This window comes from Arachis hypogaea, chromosome 6, assembly GCF_003086295.3.
Source record: "Arachis hypogaea cultivar Tifrunner chromosome 6, arahy.Tifrunner.gnm2.J5K5, whole genome shotgun sequence".
In the NCBI taxonomy this organism is placed as follows: domain Eukaryota; kingdom Viridiplantae; phylum Streptophyta; class Magnoliopsida; order Fabales; family Fabaceae; genus Arachis; species Arachis hypogaea.
Window position 1 is genome coordinate 19,880,455 of NC_092041.1, and position 23,009 is coordinate 19,903,463.

General features: G+C 39.8%; 1 protein-coding gene across 2 annotated transcripts; it reads left to right on the plus strand.

Moving 5' to 3' along the window:
* The first annotated feature begins 833 nt into the window (after positions 1-833).
* Positions 834-4,241, plus strand: LOC112696415 (probable alpha-amylase 2). Of its 2 annotated transcripts, XM_025749173.3 has the most exons (12): positions 834-1,344; positions 1,436-1,490; positions 1,569-1,602; positions 1,798-1,835; positions 1,976-2,329; positions 2,451-2,596; positions 2,672-2,784; positions 2,880-2,968; positions 3,058-3,180; positions 3,549-3,584; positions 3,669-3,767; positions 3,843-4,241. In XM_025749173.3, the coding sequence occupies exons 2-12, from the start codon at positions 1,473-1,475 to the stop codon at positions 4,041-4,043; spliced, it is 1,251 nt and encodes a 416-aa protein (XP_025604958.1). In that variant the 5' UTR covers positions 834-1,344; positions 1,436-1,472; the 3' UTR covers positions 4,044-4,241. The 2 variants fall into 2 exon arrangements, with proteins under 2 accessions (XP_025604958.1, XP_025604959.1); XM_025749174.3 differs by lacking the exon at positions 1,798-1,835 and having other exon boundaries at positions 846-1,344.
* The last annotated feature ends 18,768 nt before the right edge of the window (positions 4,242-23,009 follow it).

Sequence of the window (23,009 nt, forward strand, 5' to 3'; positions counted from 1 at the left end):
TTTAAGAAATTATAAACAGATAAGAGATTTTATAATAATTCATGTAAAAAAGAATATTATAATTATGATAGAAATTAGAACAGAGTTAAAAAACTATAAATATGAAATCAGAATTATAAATATACATCAAGAACTAGTAATAAATAATCATTTAACAAATACAAGAGAAATTACAGAAATGATTAATACTCTAGATTATGAAGTTGCAAATTATTTTTATAAAAATCCTTTAAATAAAGCACCACTAATTGAATCTATACAAATTATAAATTTATTCAAAGCAAAATATGAAGAGATAGTAGAAATTTCGAAAGAAGAATTAAAAGAAAAGTCGAAATTGAAAAATTGGTATCAGAGCCAAGTTAACGATTAAGGGTAACACTTTCTCTTTAAGCAACACTTTTAATAATACGTTTTTAAATCAATAACAACAACAAAATAGAAAACGTCTTTACAAAAAGATGAAATTGGTAACTTCACCGTAGCGAGTTTCTAGAAATTATTTTTAATATGAAAATGGAGATGGTGTTTTGGTTGAATATTGATATTTGAAATGTATTACAGTATTGTGGACCATTCATCAAACCCCCCACGTGTTGCACCATGCCCCCCACGTGTTGGCCAATATGCTGCCACGTGTCCAACACGCCCCCCACGTGTTGGCCAAGATATTGACACGTGTCCAATACGTCCTCCACGTGTTACACCACGCCCCCACGTGTTGACTTTTTATCTACAAAATCCATCCATCTGTAATTATACCAAATAATTCTATTTTCCAAAAAAATACCAATATTTCTTCCATATAAAACAAATCAGCCGCGAGTATCTCTATCTTTAATTAAAAAAAAAAAATTAGGGTGATTTTGTTTGTAATTTCTGTAGAAGGAATACGCCTTCGCCTTTCGGAATAGGAAAGATGGAACAAGCTAAGAGCGCGTTGATTTGGATGTGGATGCGTGGTGGCGTCGTGACGTAGTGTGTTGGCTTTGTCTGGAAGATGCCATGCCAATTAATCATCAACATGAATTGAATTCACTACTGTGCCCACGCGCACCCAATTCCCTTTGCCACTCCCACCACCCTCTTCTTTTTTTTATTCCTCAATTGATTGATATTCGGCCCTCCCTCAGATCACCTCGCGGCATTGCATTCCATTGTGTTCGTGGGCACAATTATCTGATACTGATTCGCACCGCCATTATCTTCTCCCTCTCTCGAATGCTGTGACTTTTGTGTTGCGGTGTTGTATATTACTATAAATACCTTGACCTCCAAACTAAAGCTCTACTCATTATCGGCCATCGCTACCTGCAGTCTGCAGATCAATTGCAGTGTGCATCTGTAAGCCTCTATCTTAACTTACTGCTCTTGCGTGATATATGATGCTCCTCAATTCATTCATTTTCTTACTCGTCTTCATCATCATATGCAGCTTTAATCTCTACGTAGCCACTCTCCTCCTCATTATCATGGGCTTATTAAACACTGTATGCTTTCCTTCCTCTCTTTCTCTCACTCTCGAGATATTATGTATTCTTTATTTATTTAATTATATTTTTCTTCAGGGACATGATCAGACCAATCAACAAAAGGATATCGGTATGTTTTCCTAACTTCAATTCTAATCTCGCGCTTATGCATATTGTTTTCAGTAGTGCCTAAAATTAAACAGATCATTTCATGTGCGCTATCTACCATTAGTTGAAGTTGTAGGTCGTTTATTTGATGATATGATATGATTGAATCCTTGTATGTTAACGCACGCGGCATACACATGGCCTGACCATCATGCAGGTACTGCTTTGAAGAATGGAAAGGAAATACTCTTTCAGGTACAGTTAATAGAATGAATAATCTAAACATATGTATGCTTATTAGCGTGGAGATAGAGGAGACAGAGCAAGAGGTAGCTACATTGAGATTGAAGAGAAGATAAAAGCTAAGAATAAAGAAATTTGTTTGCACTTTGCAGGGATTCAACTGGGAGTCGCACAAGTACAATTGGTGGGAGAATCTAGAGAGCAAAGTTGGAGAGATAGCCAAAGCTGGATTCACTTCCGTTTGGTTGCCACCACCAACTCATTCCTTCTCACCTCAAGGCTACACTCCACAGAACCTTTACTCACTCAACACTAATTATGGCTCCGAGCATCACTTGAAAGCTCTGCTTGCTAAGATGAAGCAACACAAACTCAGATCCATGGCTGATATTGTCATCAATCATCGTGTTGGCACCACCCAGGGACGTGGAGGAATCTACAACCGTTTTGATGGAATCCCACTCTCTTGGGATGAACATGCTGTCACTTCGGATACTGGTGGACTTGTAATATTTCAATTCAATGCTTCTTTCTTAATTTTTAGTTACATAATGAGATCCAATATATCGATCACAAATTAAAACAACTTTAATTTCATCTCTCTATCTGCATTCCATCCATATTCAGGGTAACAGAAAGACCGGCGCCATATTCCAGGGGTTCCCCAATATTGACCACACCCAAGACTTTGTGAGAAAGGATATCATAGGTTGGCTAAGATGGCTGCGCCATAACGTAGGCTTTGAGGATTTTCGTTTTGATTTTGCAAAAGGGTAACTTATTCAACCTTGTTTGGTTAATTCGACTATGTATTGTTAATAATTGAACTATTTGGTACGTATACACAGGTTTTCAGCAAAATATGTGAAAGAATATATAGAAGCAGCAAAGCCATTGTTCTGTGTAGGGGAGTACTGGGATTCTTGCAACTACAGAGGTTCTTCTTTGGACTATAACCAGGGTGGGTGTATGCACTACTGTACTTGTTAAAATTAAAATATAAATGAGGATCGGAATTGAACTCATAATAACAGCATGATGATGGATGCATTACAGACAGCCATAGGCAGCGAATAATCAATTGGATTGATGGCACTGGACAGCTTTCAGCTGCATTTGACTTCACAACAAAAGGAATTCTCCAGGTTATCACCCCTACACACATGCCCTTTATCTCATGCATGTTGATCTTGATCGGTTGATGGACTTATATCAACTATATATATGCGCGCAGGAAGCTGTGAAGGGAGAATTTTGGCGTCTGCGTGATGGTCAAGGGAAGCCGCCCGGTGTGATGGGATGGTGGCCTTCAAGATCAGTCACGTTTGTGGACAATCATGATACTGGCTCCACTCAGGTACTCCTGGAGAGTGTGTTTTCGTGTTTGCCAATTTCACAATTTTTAGGTCTCTTGTTCTGTACCACGCATTTCCAATTTCTTAATCTCTACTTATTCACACGCAAGAACATCTCTAATTATAAAAGATACTGGCCTTGAATAAAAAGAAGAAAAAAAAAAGATGCCTCAGAGTTAGAAATGCCTTCTATAATTAAATTCTGCTGCCTTTTCAATTATTCCGCTAAGAATTTTGGCATCAGCATGAAAAGTTGTCCTGCTTTCCGTTAACATCGTGCTGCCTTTACTTCCCGCCAGTGTTTTTTATATATTAATTACTAAATGGAGAACTTACATATATGGTTTTGTTCAACTTTCTGTATGAGCAGGCTCATTGGCCGTTCCCCTCTGATCATATTATGGAGGTAGGTACTTTTTTTTTTTGGGTCAATTTGTGACTCTTTACACATACAGAAGGGGTGTATAATATTAATTAAATCGTTTGACAGGGATATGCATACATATTGACTCATCCTGGGATACCAACAGTTTTCTATGACCACTTGTTTGAGTGGGGCAACTCCATTCGTAACCAGATAGCGAAGCTGGTAAGCACAATCATTATTGATATTGTTGGTTGTTGTTGAGTAAAAAATTAAACTGCATGCATGCGGTAAGTGCAGATTGATGTACGGAAGCGGGAAGGTATTGAGAGTAGATCATCGGTGAGGATATTGGAAGCGAAACAAAACCTATATTCAGCGATAATCGGAGACAAGGTGTGCATGAAGATTGGAAGTGCCTCATGGTGTCCATCTGCATCTCACACCCAGTGGGAACTAGCAACCTCTGGCCACAATTATGCTGTATGGCGCAAGCAGTAGAACATAGAGACATTATGATACATGGGAATAAAATCACAATTCAATACTTACATATGTGTGCTCAACTATACCTACTTTGCTCCTTTCTATATCCCTTACTATAACAATAAGCTAGTAGCTCTGCTCGCCCTTTCTTCTGTAACAAAAATAACATGCTCTTTTCATCACTAATATATATATATATTATGCTTTTTTCTACCCTTCTCTCCTTCAGGTAGCTTTCCTTTTCAAACCGTGTAAAAATATACTCACTAATTAAACTACATGGATTTAGTTTCATGGCACTAGTACTCACTAATACACTAAAATTAGCTAACATAAATACACGAATGGTTTAATTCATATTTAATATATATTTTATATTAATAATTGATTTTGGTGTATATCTAATCAACATGGTTGTATTTAAAAATATAGAAGAAATAATAATATAGAGACAAATAATTTAGCAAATGTCTTTTGCACTCTGAAATAATTAGTAATTTACTACGCGCTAATAAAAGCGAGATTCGAAATACTTATTTAAATTGATTAATGAATTAACCACGGTTCCAAATTGGATAACCGCTACATAATCAAAACCTACAACTAATCAAGTACGGTGAATGAGAAAGTTTAACTTAGCCTAAGAAATAGACATGTTATTTTTACAGTGATTTTTTTTAATCTTCTTCTATACATAGTCAATGATATATGGTACAATAAAGTATGCATATGTGTAATACAGGGTAAAATATAAGAGCTATAGAGTAATAGATGGAGATCATTTGCCGAAAGTTATATACAAACTGTGCTTACAAATCATAATTACTACATTGATTTTTTTTTTATATTTCAATTATGGACATCTGCGTTAATCTACAGGGTAAAATATGAGAGTTATAGAGTAATAGATGGATGCAAAATGTGCTTACAAATCATAATTACTACATTGATGTTTTTTTATAGTTTATCAAATTTTTAATTAATTTTTTACTGTATTTAAAAATTTGTAATTAAATGCTTAAGTTATTATTTTTCATGTTTGATATAAGATGACTTATAAAATATTTTAAAAATAAATATTTTAAATTAAACGACAATAATCAATAAAAATTTAATTAAACTTTGATAAAATAATAAAAATCAATAGAATACTTAAACCCAGGGACGGACCTAGAGGAGAGCAAGTAGTGGCCTCGATCCCTTCAAAATTCTTAGAAATTATATTTATATATGAGATATGTATTTAAAAAAATAAAAAATATTATATAATTTAGTATTTTTATCCGTATTATTTTGTATTATGTGATAAATTTATATCTTAATTGTTTAATTCACTAATACTTTTTACTTAACTAATTTAATATCATACCCTCAAGTCTTTCTAACTTTTAAATTAGTTTTTATATAATAATCTCTATATTTATTTAAAAGAATCATTTGTTTATTTTATATTAACATATTTAAAATTTATATTATTATATTAATAATAACTTACGTAGTTATATTTTGTAATCACATTATATACTTTAGATATTCTTTTCTTATAAAAAAAATACTTATTTTTCTTCTAAATTTACGTTGTGGAAAAAAAAACTTTTATAAAAATATATATATATCTTATATCTTGTATTCTATAAAAGTATTGTGTCTTTCAAAAAATTAATAATTTATCATTTATTTTTAAATTTTTAAAAATTTTTAAAAGAATTAATTTTAATTAATAAGATATGTGATCATTTTTAACTAAACACACTATAAATTATTGGTACTTTATAATTTTATAATGTACTATTGATATTGTTATATTTTTTTATGTAACTATCATATTAAGAATAAAATTGTAAAAAAAATTATATATATATATTTTGTTAAATTTTTTGAAAAACTAATTTTAATAACTATATGTTAATTATTTTTATAAAATAAAAAAAATTATCTAAAATTCGGTCCCTTTATACTAAATTTTCTGAATCTGTGCCTGCTTAAACCCAATCTAGATAAATTACTCCATAACTAAATGTCTTCAAATCATTAACTTTTGCCATTAATTTTGGCCATTGAAAAGGGAAAAAAATGGACTTCCATAGGAAATAACGAATATAAAAATGTATATCTTGTTTCCTTTATATTTTCCATTGAAAAGATAAATTTCTTTAATTTTTTTTTCTGAATAAATTAGAGACCTCTAAGAATGGTTCAGCATAACATGACCTGAATAATGAAGCAACTCATCGATGCATAATTGTATATTGACCTTTGAAACGTCGGACAAAATTTTCAACTGCCACTATCCCATGTTAGATTGGAGGTGTAGGTTCACATTTGTCCTCTTTTGGTAGGTATAAAATGAAAAAGTAATCCCCATAAAAAAAAACTAAAAAATAAATACATGTATATTTTAAGTTAATTTTAATATAAAATACTATTTAAAATATTTTGTATAACCTAATAAAAATGTATTATTATCTTTTTAAATTATATTTTTTAAATGATATTTTTTTAAAATAATTTTATATTATTATTTAATATTGTTTTTATATAAAAGTTTTTTATATTTTTTTAAAAGCACCACATCCGAACTATCAACCTCTAAAAAATGGATTAAAAAATAATAATATAAAAAAGTAAAATAATAAAAACAAATGGAACGTGCTATTGGGGACCAGAAGAAAATTTATTTTCTTCATTTTGTAGTCATAAGTTTTTAAATTTTTTTATAGAAGTGAGCTCAATACAATAAAGTGTAACGATAAAAAAATAGTTTTAAACATTAAAATTTAACAAAATATAAATAGAAGATTATTCTTAGTATTATCTTTGATATTATCAACAATAACAAAAAGAGTTATACATTTTTTATTCTCTATAACTGTTCAAAGATTTATAAAAAAATTTTTGAAAAAAAGACAGATAGGTCTCTGACTTTTTAAACTTTTGACAAATACATTTTTGACAAAATTTAAATACAAAAAAGTCCTTGACTTTAACAAACGGAGGACAATTTAGTTCTTTCATCTATTTGCCTCTCATACACCAAACGGAACTGACTGACGTAGCTGAAACGGTGTCCAGGTATCCGTTACGGTACCACGCTAGAAGGGGAATAAAGTTCGAAGGACAAATAAGTCTTTGACGTCATTTTGCAAATAATGTTCGAAGGACAAATAGGTCCTTGAGAATTTAATTCATTATACTTCTATATGTATCATATGTTACTATCTAATTGAAATATACATATATTATGTATCATATATTACTATCTAATTTAATAATCAAATGTGTCACATGACACTCTTATTAAAATTGAGAGAAAATTTTTTTCTCAAAATTAATAAACTTCTTTCTTAAATTCTCTCATCTACCTCTCTCCATTTTTCTATTTCTCTCTACTATTTTTACTCTATATATAATTGTTACGGTGGGTAACCGGAGATTAATGGGTTGGACAAGTTTGGCTGGCCCAATCGTCTCAACAATGAAATGTACAAGTGAGTTGGTGATCCAAGGCTCCCGTCCGACTTGTGTAAGGGAGAATGGGGGGTGGTACCTGCAAAGACACTCCGATGCCAAAGTCAGCAAAGGGGTAAAACAGGTCTGGAGAGTATTGGGCTTCTGAGATACCTGAGAGGTGTCAGTGTATTTATAGGGGTGAACCCATAACCACAGCTGAAGTAGTTCCGCCTTTTAAGGTGGATAACCGTTCCTTTATCTTAGGGAGTTTGAGATATGGCTCCTGGAAGTGGGTAGAGAGATTTTAGGGGCGGTTACTCATTCAAATGAGTGATTATCTGCCAGCTAATCTTCGTCCCCGACTTCTTTAGGGTTAGTCGTGGTAAGAACCGACTTCGTAGGGAGGAAGTCGGTACAAGGCGAAGCTCAACCCTTTTGGGCTGGGCCTTTTGTTGGGACCTGGGCCTTATCGTTGGGCCAGGGTATGAACAGTGCCCCTACTCGAGCCCAATTTCTTTTAAGATTTGGGTTCGAGTATTTTACTCGGGACCGTAACCGACTTGGGAGGGAACCGACGTGATTTATTTGCAACCGACGTAAATTTTCGTGACTTTTGATTTTCACAGTTACGTCTAATCAAACGTCGCATCCGTTAGGGGTGTGCGTAGGTATTAATTACCTTGGTAACGGTGCATTCATTAATGACCGCTTCCATTTTTACCATTATGCCCCTAACGTGCTTATAAGTGCTTTCCTCTTCTTTCGTTGTTTCGTTTCTTCGATTTTTCAAATTTTCCCTTTCATCTGTTCGTGGAACGCTTTCGTATCTGCTCGTGGGACACTTTCGTTGAAGGCTTTCATCTTCCTCTACCCTTTTTCAGGCAAAGGTTGGTTCTTTCTTCCCTTTTATTAAGTGCTTCTGTTTGCATGCCTTTTATTTTCTTTGGAGAGGGAGAAGGTGACGCCGTAGGTTTCTGGTAGATTCCATGCCCCCTTAGGAACTCTCATTTTTTATTATTTTTTTCTTTTTCCTTTGTAGGTTTTCGTCGTACCCTAGGAAAAAATGTCTTCTGTAGAAGTTCTTGCTCAGTGGGTTGATGTTACGGTCTTGGGGGAGGAACCCTTGGTCGATGCCGAGTTTATCACCAACCTTCGCACTCATCACCATATTTGTACTTCTGAGGAGGATGAGCCGAAGTATGAATTGGTGGTCCCTGGTCTGGAAGACCGGGTTTGTTTTGGGAGGGATACGGAGGAGGTCCCTCATTTTTTCTACATGTATGAAAGTATGATTACCCGTTTGGGTGTTTTTCTTCCATTTTCTGATTTTGAAATAGCTGTTTTGCGTCACTGCCGAGTTGCTCCTACCCAACTTCACCCCAATTCTTGGGGTTTTCTGAAAATTTACCAGTTTATCAGCCACGCCTTAGATTTTCCGACCTCTTTGAGGATTTTCTTCTATCTTTTCCACATGACCAAGCCCTTCAGTGGGCTAAATAACAAGCAGCAATGAGTGTCTTTCTGAGCCATACAAGGTCAGAGAGTTTTCACCCTTTTTGATGAATCCTTCCATGACTTTAAAATTATTTTTTCAAAGTTCAAGGTATAGAGGGTCACCACCCCTTTTTCCTGGATGAAAATTATGTTCCTCGCTTTCCTCTGTATTAGTTGGAGGCCTCCCCCTGTGAGAAATATGGTTTGGATGACTTGGATGAGGTAGAGGCAGCCACTGTGGGGTTCCTCCGAGAAGTGTGGGGGAGGGCCCCATATCTGGATACCAAAAAATTTCTCCAGGGGTCGCCGGCCTTTGTCCAGGCACAATTAGGTAGCCTTTGTCTTTATGCTTTGTTTCCGACTTGTATCTTGTTTTTCCGACTTGTCTGGCTAATAATTACTTTTTATAGAGATGGCGAAGAAGAATTCTAGTGAATCTTACCAGAGAGTCCAGGAGGCCAGGGCAAGATCTCACGCCAGGGCCGGCGGTGCCAGGGTAACTAGCTCCTCTCTTCATCCTCCTCCTCTTTCTTCTCAAAATTTGGGGACCCCTTCTCGACCTATTGTTATTTTCTCCTCGGCTTCTTCTCAGCTGTCCCCTCCCCCCCGACCTTCTCCTGAGCCAGAGAAGAAGAAGCGTAAGACTTTAGAGTCTTCTTCTTCTTTTGAAGGTGAGGCTAAGGTGGATGCTCCTGCATTTATCCGGAAACACATCTACCCCCATACCCGTATAGCTATGGATGATGTTTCTGTCCGGAACCACCCCACTATTCTGGCTCAGGAGAGTGTCAGGGCGGCAGCGGTGTGCACCAAGTTTCTTGATATTTTTTAGAAGACTCCTCTTAGCTCTCTGGGTTCAACCTCGAGGGTTGAAAAGTTGGAGGAAAGGATTCTCATGTATCAGAAACATGAGAAGGAGTTGAAGGAGGAGGTCGCTAAATTGAAGGAGGAAAGGGATGATCTTCGGGAGAAGGGGAGCAAGTTACAAGCCCAATGCAATATGGAGGAGGGCTTGAGGAAGAAGGCGCAGGAGAGTTATTCGAGCTTGTTCAAGGATCTCGTGGAGGTGAGGAAGGACTTGTTGAATTCTCGGATTGCTTACGCCGAGTTAGAGGACTCTATTGCTGAGGGAGCCGAGGAGGCTTGGAGGATTTTTAAGGAGCAGGTCGGAGTCCTTGCTCCTGATTTGGATCTCTCTCCTTTGGACCCTGACAAAATTGTCATTGATGGGGCTATTGTGTCTCCTCCCCCACCTGTATCTGAGTCCGAGTTGAAGACTCGGGGTCAGAGAATCATAGAGTCTCCTCCCTGTCCAGACAATGCTCCGAGTTCTTCCGAGACTCCCGAGACTTCTCTTCCAACTCCTGTGGGTGCCTCTCTCCCTGGTCCTGATGGCGCTCCGACTACTCTTCCTGATTCTGGTGGTGATCCGACTACTCCCGGTGGAAATGCTTAAAAAATTTGTTGGCTATATGGGGGCCCGGCCTGTGGGTCCCCTCTTTTTTAAACTCTTTTTTATATCTGTGGTAGTAATGTTACACTGACATTTCTCTTGGCCTTTTAAGGCCGTAAACAAAAAATATTTAAAAAACCTTTTTTTGGATAAGGGTAACAAAAAATATTTATAAATACCCTTTTTTGGATAAGGGTTTAAGTTACCTTTTGTGTGCATGCTTTTCTATTTTTTGATACTTAGAAAATTTCTTTGACTTTTTCTTGAAAAACCTTTTCCTTCGGCATGTCTGTCCTTCTGAGCTTTTTTCGCTTTGAGGACTTAGGACAGTCTTTTGGCTTTTTTCTTTAATAGGTTTTTCGATCTCTTTTTCACTATTCCTTATACTCAACTTTGCGGTTTATTGAGTTTTTATGACTTAGGTTATTTTTGTGATGCGTTTTTCTTCTGCTCGGTTTTTCATTTCGATTTATGGTTTGAAGTATTTCCGAGCTTCTCTACTCGGGTTTTCATTTCGACTTATGAGTCGGAGCGTTTCCGAGTTTCTTACGATCAACTTATATAACCTCTTTACACCGACTTGTACCTCGTCGTTTTATCCTAACGACCATCTAGGTCGGTTCATGGGATTTTCACGTTTTGTCGAGCTTAAGTCAGCACGTTTCGTAGAAAGAAAATAAACGAGAAGGAATTTTTATAAGAGATATTTGAAAAAGATCTTTATTTATTTAGAAAGGTACTTTTACTGCTACTAAGGGCTTTTAACAACTTATTCCCCTTATGCTCTACTATGATGCCTCGTTAAAAACCCTTCTTCAGAAAAAATCCTTTGTTTTTTGGGAAAAAATCGTGAAGTAGGGAAAAGAGTACATCAGGGAGTAGAGTTCGCTTTTAACTATAGTACCTTTTCATGTTGCAAGCATGCCACGACCTTGGTAACTCGGTGCCGTTTAGGTTGGTCATCTTATAATAACCTTTTCCTAAGACCTCACTAACTTTGTATGGTCCCTTCCAATTAGCAGCGAGTTTTCCTTCCCCCGATTTATTGACTCCAATGTCGTGTCTGATCAAGACCAAGTCGTTTGGGGTGAAACTTCTTTGAATGCCTTTTTTGTTGTACCTGGTAGTCATCCTTTGTTTCAATGCTACTTCTCTTATCTGGGCTTGCTCTCGGACTTCGGGGAGCAGTTCGAGCTCTTCTTTGTGCCCCTGTATGTTCCCGACCTCATCGTGGAGAATCACCCTTGGACTTTGTTCGCTGATTTTTACTGGTATCATGGCTTCTACGCCGTAGACGAGTCGGAAGGGCGTTTCTCTAGTGGCAGATTGTGGCATCGTTCGGTAAGCCCATAACACTTGTGGTAGCTCCTCAGCCTAGGCTCCTTTTGCATCTTGTAGTCTTTTCTTTAGTCCCGCCAGTATGACTTTGTTGGCTGCCTCGGCTTGTCCATTTGCTTGTGGATGTTCCACCAAGGTGAATTGGTGTTTAATCTTCATACTGGTCATCAAGTTTCTGAAGGTAGAGTCGGTGAACTGGGTTCCATTATCTGTGGTAATGGAATATGGTATCCCATACCTTGTGGTGATATTTTTGTAGAGGAATCTCTGACTTCTCTGGGCTGTGATGGTGGCTAATGGCTCTGCTTCTATCCACTTTGTGAAGTAGTCTATTCACATAATCAAGTATTTGACTTGTCCTGGGGCCTGGGGAAAAGGACCTAACAGATCCATCCCCCATTTTGCAAAGGGCCATGGAGAAGTTATGCTGATTAGCTCCTCGGGAGGAGCCATGTGGAAATTTGCGTGCATTTGGCATGACCGACACTTTTTCACAAATTTTATGGCATCTTTCTGCAAGGTCGGCCAGTAGAATCCAGCTCAGATTACTTTCCTGGCTAGTGACTGATAAACGAAATTTAGCATGTCGATTTAGAATTCAATGATGAATATGATCGTGAGTATAGTCTAATCGACACTTAAACTTCGCATCAAACAATCCTACATTCTATAACCGAGAGTATTAGTCTCCCGAGTCGTCCTCCCTTGGAATTGCTAGAGTGTGCATCTTATTGATTAGAAAGCCTTGTTATGATTCTTTGAAGGTTTTAGCAAAATAGAAAACAAACAATCAATCCTTAGAAGACTTGGCTTAGGGTTGGCATTAGAAATTCTATCCTTATAGTTCTCTTAACGATGACAACAATTAGGCCTTGCTTCATTTAGTTAACCCCTAGGCATAGAGGAGAGTCAAATGAGAGTAATCAACTTGAGTCACAAGTCCTAGCTTTACCTTATGGAAATCTAGCTTTAGTGTACTCCAAGTCAATTAGCAATCCCTAATTCCAAATCAACGATTGGCACAACTATTCAACTTCTTCTAATGGCCCAAACCTTATGCCAAGTAAGAAACTTTTACTCCATAACTAGGGTTGGCATTTCATCAAACATTTGGCGAGCAAGAGTGAAAGCCATGGTAAATTTGAGAAGAAAGTAGAATTAAAACTATTTCAACACAAGGAACTAACAACAATTAACATAGAACAACAATGGAAATGAGATTCTAAAGAAATTGATTAAATCCAAAACTACAAAGTTGAATCCAAGATCTATGAGAATTGAGCAATTACAAACACTAATTGAGATTAGAGAAGAAGATCTATGACATGAACAAAATGAATTGAGAATTGCAATGGATCTCACCAAAGAGTGAATGAAAATTCAGAAATTGGATGAAGATGAACCCTAGTGAGAGCTTTTGAATCTCTCTCCTTCTCCACAAGTGTAACTAACTATCTTCCCAAAATATCTAGAATCTATAAAATGAGCTAAAAGTCCCTTAACTCTTGTTCCTTTGGTCTTTTTATACTTTTCCCGCCAGGGCACTTCCCCAAAATGGGATTCTCAACTGCCTCCACGCCCAAGTCACGTGGCTCTAAAAAAATCATATTCGAACATCGGCGCGCATGCACAAGGTACGCGCGCGCGCCCACGGGACATCTTGTAATGTGCGCGGAGGCGTAATGTACGCGTGCGCGCCATCGGAGATCATGGCCTAGCCACTACGCAAGCCGGCTCGTGGCTTGGCTCTTGGCTTCGACTTCTTAACTGCTCAATCCACGCGGACGCGTCAAGTGCGCGCACGCGCCCATGACGAGATTTCCAAAGTTCAATTCTCATGCTCCCTTCCTTTGCACCCGTCCTTCTTCTCTCTTTCGATCCGTCCCTGCCCCTATATTCTGAAACCACTTAACACACAGGTCACGGCATCGAATGGCATCAAGGGAAGATTAGAAATGTATCTAATTTAGTGCAAAATAAGCATGTTTTCATTCATGAGGCAAAATTAAGAAAGGAACACAAAGTCTTGTATTTTCATGTAGAAAATGTGTGAAATTATTGATAAAACCCCTGAAATCAACACAAGATAAACCCTCAAAATGGAGTATATCAGTGACCTGGCTCCGAGATGGTTTCCGCAAATCCCATTATGAACCTCCTCTAATACCTCAGTGGTCCTTGAGGTCGGTACGCACTTCAACAATGGTGTTGATATTCCTCTTTTATAAAGGATATTTTTTACCAGAGTGTAATGTTGTGCTTCTCTCCGGATTTTCTTAATCTCTTTTTCCTCTTTGGGGATGATGTCGAATTTTAGGTATTCGACCAAGGGATTCATCCATCCGAGGTTTATCCCAGTTACCTCTAGGACATATCATTTGTTCTCTTCTTTTACTACCGAGGGTTCTTGGAGAGTTTCCTGGATCAGGCTTTTGTTGTTCCCTCCCGGTTTGGTGCTTGCTAACTTGGAGAGGGCATCTGCTCTGCTATTGAGATCCCGAGTTATATGCTTAACTTCGGTTTTCGCGAAGTGCCCTAAGTGTTCCAAGGTTCTTTCCAAGTACCTTTTCATGTTCGGGTCTTTAGCCTGATACGCTCCATTTATCTGGGAGGTCACCACTTGAGAGTCGCTGTATATCACCACTTTCGTTGCACCGACCTCTTCTGCCAGTTTCAACCTTGCAATCAGGGCTTCATACTCTACTTGATTATTTGAAGCTGGGAATTCAAATTTGAGGGATACCTCTATTTGGGTTCCCCTTTCGTCGGCCAGTATTATGCCTGCACCGCTTCCTGTCTTGTTTGAGGATCCATCTACGTAAAGTTCCCATGTAGTTGGCTTCTCTTGATCTCCCGCATATTCTGCTATGAAGTCGGTGAGGCATTGGGCTTTGATCGCCGTCCGAGTTTCATACTTTAAGTCAAACTCGGAGAGCTCTATTGCCCATTGAACCATTCTCCCTGCAACATCCGTCTTCTGGAGGATTTGCTTCATGGGCGGGTTCGTTTGGACTCTTATAGTATGTGCTTGAAAATAAGGCCGTAGCCTTCGTGAGGCTATTACTAAGAAGTAGGCAAACTTCTCTAGTTTGTGGTACCTTAGCTCGGGGCCTTGCAGGACTTTGCTGATGAAGTAAACTGGATGCTGTCCGACCTCGTCCTCCCTTATCAGGGCTGATGCGACAGCTTTATCTGCTATTGACAGATATAGGACGAGATCTTCCCCGACTAGAGGTCGGGTCAGGATTGGCGGTTGGCTCAGGAATCTTTTGAACTCTTGGAACGCTTCTTCGCATTCTGGAGTCCATTCGAACTGGCATCCCTTTCTTAGTAAAGAAAATAGTGGAAGGAATTTGAGTGCTGATCCTGCCAAGAACCTGGAGAGGGCTGCTAGTCGGCCATTCAATTGTTGGACCTCTCTTAGGCAAGTCGGGCTCTTCATTTCAAGGATGGCTTTACACTTATCGGGATTTGCTTCGATCCCTCTCTGTGTTTGCATAAACCCTAGAAATTTTCCAGCCTCCACCGCGAAGGTATACTTTGCGGGATTTAGCCTCATCCCGTGCAACCTTATGGTGTCGAAGACTTGCGAGAGGTCTGTGATGAGCGGATAATTTGTACGCTTTTTGGCATTATTTTTAGTATGTTTTTAGTATGATCTAGTTAGTTTTTAGTATATTTTTATTAGTTTTTAGTTAAAATTCAATTTTCTGGACTTTACTATGAGTTTGTGTGTTTTTCTGTGATTTCAGGTATTTTCTGGCTGAAATTGAGGGACTTGAGCAAAAATCTGATTCAGAGACTAAAAAGGACTGCAGATGCTGTTGGATTCTGACCTCCCTGCACTCGAAGTGGATTTTCTAGAGCTACAAAAGCCCAATTGGCGCGCTCTCAACGGCGTTGGAAAGTAGACATCCGGGGCTTTCCAGCAATATATAATAGTCCATACTTTGCCCGAGATTTGATTTCCCAAAGCGGCGTTCAAAGTCACCATCAGAATTCTCAGCGTTAAACGCCGGAACTGGCACAAGGATGGGAGTTAAACGCCCAAACTGGCATGAAAGCTGGCGTTTAACTCCAAGAAGAGTCTCTACACGAAAATGCTTCAATGCTCAGCCCAAGCACACACCAAGTGGGCCCGGAAGTGGATTTTTATGTCATTTACTCATCTCTGTAAACCCTAGGCTACTAGTTCTCTATATATAGGACCTTTTACTATTGTATTTTCATCTTTTGATCACTTTAGATCTTAGATCAGATCTTGGTTCTTCTGGTTCCCTCTCTGGGGCCGAAGCCAATGATCACACTATCACTTATGTATTTTCAACGGTGGAGTTTCTACACACCATAGATTAAGGTGTGGAGCTCTGCTGTACCTCGAGTATTAATGCAATTACTATTGTTCTTCTATTCAATTCCGCTTGTTCTTGTTCTAAGATATCACTTGTTCTTCAACTTGATGAATATGATGATCCGTGACACTCATCATTATTCTCACCTATGAACGTGTGCCTGACAACCACCTCCGTTCTACCTTAGATTGGGTGGATATCTCTTGGATTCTTTAACCGGAATCTTCGTGGTATAAGCTAGAATTGATGGCGGCATTCAAGAGAATATGGAAGGTCTAAACCTTGTCTGTGGTATTCTGAGTAGGATTCAATGATTGAATGACTGTGACGAGCTTCAAACTCGCGATTGTGGGGCGTTAGTGACAGACGCAAAAGAATCACTGGATTCTATTCCGACATGATCGAGAACCGACAGCTGAATAGCCGTGCCGTGACAGGGTGCGTTGAACATTTTCACTGAGAGGATGGGAGGTAGCCACTGACAACGGTGAAACCCTACATACAGCTTGCCATGGAAAGGAGTAAGAAGGATTGGATGAAGACAGTAGGAAAGCAGAGAGACGGAAGGAACACAGCATCTCCATACGCTTATCTGAAATTCCCACCAATGAATTACATAAGTATCTCTATCTTTATCTTTATGTTTTATTCATCATCCATAACCATTTGAGTTTGCCTGACTAAGATTTACAAGGTGACCATAGCTTGCTTCATACCAACAATCTCTATGGGATCGACCCTTACTCGCATAAGGTTTATTACTTGGACGACCCAGTACACTTGCTGGTTAGTTGTGCGAAGTTGTGTCTATGCCATGGTATTGAACACTAAGTTTTTGGATTCATCACCGGGGATTATTTGAGTTGTGAAAAGTATTGATCACAATTTCGTGCACCAAGTTTTTGGCGCCGTTGTCGGGGATTGTTCGAGTATGGACAATTGACGGTTCATCTTGTTGCTTAGATTAGGTATTTTTTCTTCAGAGTTCTTAAGAATGAATTCTAGTGTTTCAAGGTGATGTTCTTATCATCACCAAAGCTGATTAATTTTCATCAATTTAGCTCTTGAATGCAATGTCCTGCTGAAGCTTGTTCAGCCATGTCTAATTTCTTTAGACTGAAGCTTTAGACTAACATCTCTTGAATGCAAACGCCGGAACTGGCACAAGTGTTTAGGGTTGATTCTCTCAATTCTCCCCTAATCATGTTTTCCAAGATTTGTTCTTCTTCTAACAATCAACATATATTTCATGCATGCATACAAGTATCATGAGGTCTTTTCTCTGGTTGTAATGGGGTTAAGGTCAAGGTATGATGCATATATGGTCAAGTGAGCTTGAAATTTGAATCTTTGATAAGCTTAAACTTCCCACCTAACCTATGACATCCTATACAATTAAGTTCTAACCTAACTACCCATTTTTCTCACTTTTTCACATACTCGTGCATTTTCTTTTCGTTTCACAACACTTATGCATTGATCTTTTATTTGAGCTTCACCTTGGGGCATTTTGTCCCCTTTTTATTATTTTTCTTCTTTTTCTTTCTTTTTCTATTATTTTTTTTCTTTTCCATATTATTTTTTTCTTTTCTTTTTCTTTTTCTTATTTTCCTTTTTTTTGTATACATGAACATCAATGCATAAGGTTTTACATTTGATCAATATATGAGTATGTACCCAATTCTCAATATTTTCAACAAAATATAAAATACACCCTTTTATTCACCCAATGTCCCAAGTTTTTCCACTCTTGAATGATGCTCACACACACTAGCCTAAGCTAATCAAAGATCCAAATAAGGAACAATTATTGTTTTTCACTTAAAGGCTTATAATGTGCTAAAATAAGAACAAGTGGGTTAATCATAGGCTCAAAATTGGCTAACAAAGGAAGATAAAAGGTAAGGCCATTTTGGGTAAGTGAGCTAAATGAAATGATGGCCTCAATCCTATAAATGCATGAATACACAAAATAATGGATTTAAGGAATCAAACAAATCAAGGATCACACTCATAGAGAGAACAATTGCACACAAGAAGGATAGTAGGTGACTATAGGATGTAGCCAAAAAACAAGGCTCAAAGCTCACTAGCTTGTGTCCTTAACTCAAAATCCATGTTCCAAAATATAATTCTTCATGCAAATTTGGCATCAAAATTGTTTAAAATTGGCAGTGCCACGGTTGCCCCAAAGTATTGGTTTCCTAAGAAAGAGTTTCATTGTTCTAACCAAGTAAACTTCTCATGCAATAAGACCTAATCATGCAACCTATCCTAATTACAAAGGAGTTCAAAGAATAAGAATTTATTCGGGTGTTACCTACGGAGATCGGTCGGCCGACCTCCCCACACTTAAAACTTAGCACGGTCCTCCGTGCTATAAGTGAGGCGCAATGGGTGGTCGAGTCCCAAGTGTCCCTCATCTCCAATGTCATCGCTATCTCCACTTGAAGTTGCGGTGGATGTGGAGATATCGGGTTCCTTCATAGGTGGGGTGACTACGCTTAGAAGTTTCTTCACGTGAGCGTATCGGCGTTGGTACGCCTCTTATAACGGTCCAATTTCTTGTGAAGGTCTTCAAGGCGTTGGGTGGCTGATTTTTTGTGGTGTGGAAGATGTGGTAGTGTTGCGAGTTGGTGTGGGTAGTCCAATATCCTTGGTGAATTCCGGAGGCTTGAGGCATCTCTTGGTCGGGATAACGTCGCCCTCGACCGGAATTGAGGTTCTCCTATCCTTAGCCTCTTGGTGGACGCCGGCCATTGCAACCAATTCGGTCACCATGGCAGGGAATGGTAGATTTCTCTTGGCATGAATGCGCCCCATGGATTGGCGAATGGCATGCGAAATGTCGACCGGTTTCTCGGTTAAGATGCACCATATCAATAATGCAAGCTCGGCGGTAATGGATGACCCATGGGTGCTCGGGAGCACGTAGTGAGCTAGAATTTGGGCCCATGCCGTGGCTTCTTGAGTGAGGTAGCGGGCATCCAAACCCTTTGGTCGTTGCTTTATGGTCCCCCGAATCCAACATGCGTCGGGTAAAGCAATTACGAGGAGGATAGCGCTCCAATCGAACGCACGGTCATCACATGCAGTCAAGACTTCTTGGTAAGCATCATAGTTATCTGTCAATGGCTCAATCCCAAGGACTTCTCGAATGGTGTTCACTGTGACTGACACTTGCTTCCGGCGCACAAATATTGATGTGAGAAGGGGTGAGTGGTAGTTGGAATAGAATTCCACCACCCATGAGAGATTGGCCTCCTTTGGTTGCCTCAAGAGGAACCTCCATTGCCTCCGGTCAATGTGTGGCATCACTATCGGAGTGAGGTGAGCCGGTAGGACTAGAAGAGGCTCCGGGTGATAATTTCATTCAATCATTCTTGAGTAAATAAGTTCGCAGTAGCGGTTAGGGAACTTATTTGAATCCTTTAGAGGGTTGTCCTTCTCTAGAACATCAACGGGGCCCTTAGCCTTCTTCAGGAGTGGCTTGGCCGTTAGTTCTTGGTGCGCTTTATTGGAAGCCGGCTTCTACGGGGCTTTTCCTTTGTTCCTTTTGATTACCATCCTGTGATAGCATAGAAGGGGGATAACATCAAACCTAAAGAAGCGTAATTGAGTGCGATGATGCAAATGAAGAGTTATGCCATAAGAAGATGGGTATCATTATTACATGACAGCTGCAACATGTAACTCATATAACATGTGATGAGCAAGGCGAATCATTTGCATGTGGTGCAAGGGTGATTTAAGCATGCGAGAAAGAGGCATGAGAGGCATACACCCTCAAATATCAAAGTGGGAGTCAAGTTATGAAAAGGTGAGTGGATGGATTGGAAAATGTGGGGATGCACCCAAGAGTGGTTAGTTAAGAGGCAATTAGTCAAAATGAGCTCAAAACTCAAGTATGCCTTTCATCAAACACTTGGCGTGCATCCTTGGTGTAGTATGCAATTAGATGCAAGTGAAAGCAATGTACAATCCACAATCCATTATTAATGACTACAGTGCATAGTGAGTGTAAGAAAATCAAGCAACACATCTCATCTATCAATGCAATGGAATGTAGGACCCAAATGCCTATGAAGAGTTAAATGGAAGAAAGAAAGAAACAAAAGCACCCCAAAGAAGTAGCTAAAAAAATTCAAGGGGAAAGAAAGAGACTACCTGAAACAAGTTGAAAATGAAGATTAAGAATCAAAAATAGAGAAGTAGAGTAAGAGGGGGTGTAGTAAAGTACCTTGAGATAGATGGAAATGGAAATGGGAGAAGAGGTTGGAAAGTGGAATGATGGGGGGTGGAGGAATAATGTAGGGGCCACCGGAGGTAGGTGGTCGGAGGTGGTTGGAAGGAAGGGGAAAGTGTAAGAGGGAGGGGGGTAGTGGAGGGGGTGAGAAGAAGAAAAGTGGAAAAAGAATGAAGGGGGGACGAGTGTGTTCAAATGAAATTTGGCGTCGAGCACCCACGTGTGCGCGCATGGTGCGCGCTCACGCAAAGAAGCGAGGTGGATTGGGGGCGCGCGCGCACACGTTGCGCGTACGCACTCATGCGATTGTGCTGGTGGCACATGGGTGGCTTAGAGTTAGCACAACTCTCTGGGCGAAGTACCGGAGGTTGGCTGCAGGGCTATTGGCGCGCCCGCACACAGTGCGCGTGCGCGGCAATGTGGTTACGCCCCAGGCATGAGATGGGCCTGGGGTGGGCCTAACTCTCTGTGAAGTGGCCTAGAGGAGGGTGCAGGACGAGGGACGCGTGCGCGCCCTGGGCACGCGCGTGCACATTGTGTTGTAAGCATATGGACGCGTGCGCGCCAGGTGCGCGCACGCGGCAGAGGTTGTGGGCTAGTGGCTTAGTGCAGGCCTGAGAGTGGCCTAACTCTCTGAAGTATATATCAGGAGTGCACAAGGGTAACCGGCGCGCACGCGCACGGTGTGCTAGCGCGTCAGTCTGCAGATTTGAGAAAGCGCGCGTACGCGCCATGTGCGCGCACGCGTGGTTGGCCTGTGCCTCAAGCATGGGGCTGGCGCAGGGTGGGCTCAAGTCTCTGGAAAATGTATGGAGGGTCGCTTTTGCCAATCCATGCGTCCGCACACGGTGCGCGTCCGCGTGGATGGTTGACAAATTCGTCAGGGACGCACGCGTGCCAGGTGCGCGCACGCGCAGAAAGGTGCCTTTTCTAGAATTCTGCATGTTTTGCACCACTTATAACATTCTAATTCTCTAAGCGGCCACCTAAGCCCTTTAGAAGGGTGTTTTAACTTGACACTACCAAGTGAACTCAACAAATTAAACAAAAGTAGAAGTGAAATCTAACTACAACTACTTCTATTACTTAGGTACTAAACATGAAGTCAAGTGTCAAGCAAGTGTCAATCAAAGAAGAATTCAAAGGCTATGTACAAAGGAAGATCTTACCATGGTGGGGTGTCTCCCACCTAGCACTTTTGTTTACCGTCCTTAAGTTGGATTCTCTCTAGCTCAAAGTTCTTGTTCAAGAGACGCATCCCTCAAGAGGAACACTTCAAATTCCTTGGAGTTCTTTCTTTGCTCACCATGGTACAATTTGAGACGGTGTCCATTTACCTTGAAAATCTCCGGACTTGATGGGTGGCGCAAGTGGTAGACCCCAAAAGGTTCTACCTTCTCCACTTGGTAGGGTCCATCCCACCTTGATCTAAGCTTTCCGGGTAGTAATCTCAATCTTGAGTTGTAAAGAAGAACTAGGTCACCGGGTCGGAATTCTCTTCTCCTAATGTTCTTGTCATGGATGGCTTTCATCTTTTCCTTGTAAAGTCTATAGTTGTCATAAGCTTCTAATCTTAGGCATTCCAATTCCGCTAATTGAAGCTTTCTCTCTACTCCGGCTCCACCCAAGCTCATATTACATTCCTTTATTGCCCAATAAGCTTTGTGTTCGATTTCTACCGGTAAATGGCATGCTTTACCATATACAAGCCTAAAGGGGCTCATGCCAATGGGTATTTTGTAAGCCGTTTGATATGCCCATAGTGCATCGGAGAGTTTAGCGCTCCAATCCTTCCGATTCGGCTTCACAACCCTTTCCAACACATGTTTGATTTCCCAATTAGAAACCTCAGCTTGGTCGTTCGTCTGAGGGTGGTAAGCCGTGGCAACTTTGTGTATGATGCCATACTTCCTCATGAGGTCGTCCATTTTTTTGTTTCAAAAGTGGGATCCTTGGTCACTTATGATTGCTCTTGGGGAGCCAAAGCGACAAATGATATTGTTCCTCACAAAAGAATAAACAACATGAGCATCATCTGTTCGGGTGGGGATTGCCTCCACCCATTTTGACACATAATCGACGGCTAACAAGATGTAGAGAAAGCCATTGGAGTTTGGAAATGGTCCCATGAATTCGATTCCCCATACATCAAAGATTTCACAAAAAAACATATTTTGATTGGGGGATTTCGTCCTTCTTAGAAGTATTTCCAAACCGAATGCATTGGGGGCAAGATTTGCAATAGAGGGAAGAATCTTTTAGAAGTGTTGGCTACCAAAATCCGTAATCAAGGACCTTTCTTGCCGTTATTTGGGGGCCATAGTGGCCACCTCCTTCAGAAGCATGGCAAGCGTCCAAGATTGCTTGGAATTCGGTTTGAGGTATGCACCGTCGCACTATTTGGTCCGCTCCACACCTCCACAAATAGGGATCGTCCCAGACATAGTATTTGGATTCACTTTTCAGCTTATCCTTTTGATGTTTGCTGAGATTGGGAGGGAGGGTGCATGAAACCAAGTAGTTTGCTATTGGGGCATACCAAGGAACTACTTCCGAGATTGCGTGCAAACCATCTAGAGGAAAAGAGTCATTGATAGGAGTGGTGTCGCCTTTTGTGTGTTCGAGGCGGCTTAGATGGTCCGCCACTA

Bases quoted from the DNA above. Each gene is read 5' to 3' on its own strand.
- LOC112696415 (XM_025749173.3), top strand. The intron at 1,836-1,975 runs GTACAGTTAATA...TGCACTTTGCAG, and splicing joins GAAAGGAAATACTCTTTCAG to GGATTCAACTGGGAGTCGCA. The intron at 3,585-3,668 runs GTAGGTACTTTT...ATCGTTTGACAG, and splicing joins CCTCTGATCATATTATGGAG to GGATATGCATACATATTGAC.